The sequence below is a fragment of the Condylura cristata genome, unplaced genomic scaffold (genome assembly GCF_000260355.1).
Source record: "Condylura cristata isolate star-nosed mole 26May11 unplaced genomic scaffold, ConCri1.0 scaffold00012, whole genome shotgun sequence".
Lineage (NCBI taxonomy): Eukaryota > Metazoa > Chordata > Mammalia > Eulipotyphla > Talpidae > Condylura > Condylura cristata.
The window spans coordinates 56,942,464-56,944,237 of NW_004567113.1; the positions used below are offsets into that span (position 1 = coordinate 56,942,464).

Consider the following 1,774-nt stretch of genomic DNA (forward strand, 5'->3'; position numbering starts at 1 on the left):
GTGGGGGCGCCGCAAGGAGACAGCCCTCACTTCACCCCTTCACAGGCTCAGCCTTCCCGCAAGAAGCAAGGGCCCGCCCACGTAGGTGGCTGCGGCCCGGGCTTCGCGGCGACCAGGACCGCACGTGTCCTCGGAGTCACCACCCAGACAAGGCCGCGCCCGGTAAACTAAACGGGCAGACGGGCGCCCACAGCCCCACGGCCGCGGCACGGCCGCGTGGGACAGCGGGAGCCAGTGTGACCAGGCGGCGAGGCCGTCCGGGGGCGGCAGCCTAGCAGGATGTAAAAGCTGGGCTCTGAGAGCTCCTGAGTTTCTGCTTCACGGGGCCTCGTGCCCAACCACCAGGATGTGTGTGCTCGCCCGCAGAGGTCCGGGCTTCGCCCAGAGGCCTCCTGGCACCAGGAGGGCCCGGGCGCCGGGGTCCTGCCCGGGCTGAGCCTCTGCCCGCGGTCACCCGGCCAGAGGCCACGGGCGAAGGCCATGGGGGAGCCCCGGGTTTCTCTCCTGGGCCCTGTCCTAGCCCCGCCCCAGAGCCCACTGCACCCCACCCAGTGGGCCCCTCCCGACTGCACCTTCGAGGCCGGCCACAGCCCACCCCAGGCGGAAACCGGGCCACCGCCGCCCGCCGCCGTGACGTTCTGACGAGGGACACGCGGACGCTGCCTGGAGGCGTCCAAACGCAGTGGTCGCGGCGCCCCCAAGAAACACTGTCTCCGAGACTCAACAGACTCTGCCTCAGCCAGCAGAGGACGGTCCTGACCCGCTGCCCCAGGCGCACCGGCCCGGGAGGCCGTCGGCACTCACCGCGGCCCCGGCGGGCGTGTGGATGTGCACCACGCACTTGGCGTCTGGCCGCGCGGCGTAGATGGCGGAGTGCAGCGTGAAGCCGGCCTGGTTGACGCCGAGGTTGGTGCTGCCGCGGTCCACCACGTCCCCCTGCAGGTTGACTTTGACCTGAGGAGACGGCGACAGGGCTCTGGGCCAGGCCACCTGGCCCGCCGCGGGGGCCTCCGAGCCACCGCTCCCAGCGCCCTGCCCCCCACCTCGCGGGAGCAGGCCGGGTGCGAGCGCCGCAAGGAGGCGCCTTACCAGGCTGGACGCGGTGACCTCACTGTAGAGAAGCCCGAAAGGCACGATGAGGAAGTGCTCCTGCTCGGGGCTCACTCTGGCCTGCGGGGAGCCCCGAGTCAGCGGGGGCTCCGACGGGCGGCGCCGCCCCACGGGCCCACAGGGCTCGCCGCCCCCGCCGGAACTACCGGCCATCTCGAGTCTCTTCCGCCGAGGCCCCACGCGCCCCGGCACAGGGCGCCGGCACAGGCGCCACGGCGGCCAGCACAAGCCCAGCCGGCGGGCTCCGAGGGAGGGGCTGGCTCAGGGGTCCAGCCGTCCTCTGGGACACCCCAAAGGCCCTGTGTCCCAAGACGAGCCTGGGGACCCTGGCGCCCCGCAGCACCGCCCCACACCCGCGGAGACCCGGCCCCCGGGAGCGCGTGATCCGAAGCAGGCCGCGGGTGCACGTCCCCGTGGGGACAGAGGTGCAGGGCGCGGGGCCGCCCGCAGGCGCTGCCCCCGGGGAGCCCCGCCCGGTGAGAACGGCGCGCTTCTGGCCTCTTGGATGTCTCAGCGTCAAGCGCCAAGCGGGTCTCCCAGGAGCAGGCGGGAGCCGCACGGCCCCAGACTCCGGAAGGGCCGAGAAAGGCTCCCGCCACGTCGGCGGCATCCGTACGGCCGGTGGCAACGGCCACTCACCGCCGGCACGAGCGGCGTCGCCTCC

General features: G+C 73.6%; 1 protein-coding gene across 1 annotated transcript in view; it reads right to left on the reverse strand.

Moving 5' to 3' along the window:
- ADD1 (adducin 1 (alpha)) overlaps positions 1 to 1,774 on the reverse strand; it is a 17,875-nt gene that overhangs the window by 10,181 nt on the left and 5,920 nt on the right. Inside the window, exons 3-4 of the mRNA XM_012724063.1 lie at positions 1,090 to 1,352; positions 805 to 954 (exon numbers count right to left, since the gene is read on the reverse strand). Of these exons, the coding sequence (XP_012579517.1) occupies positions 805 to 954; positions 1,090 to 1,352 (413 nt within the window). The remainder of the gene's footprint in view (positions 1 to 804; positions 955 to 1,089; positions 1,353 to 1,774) is intronic.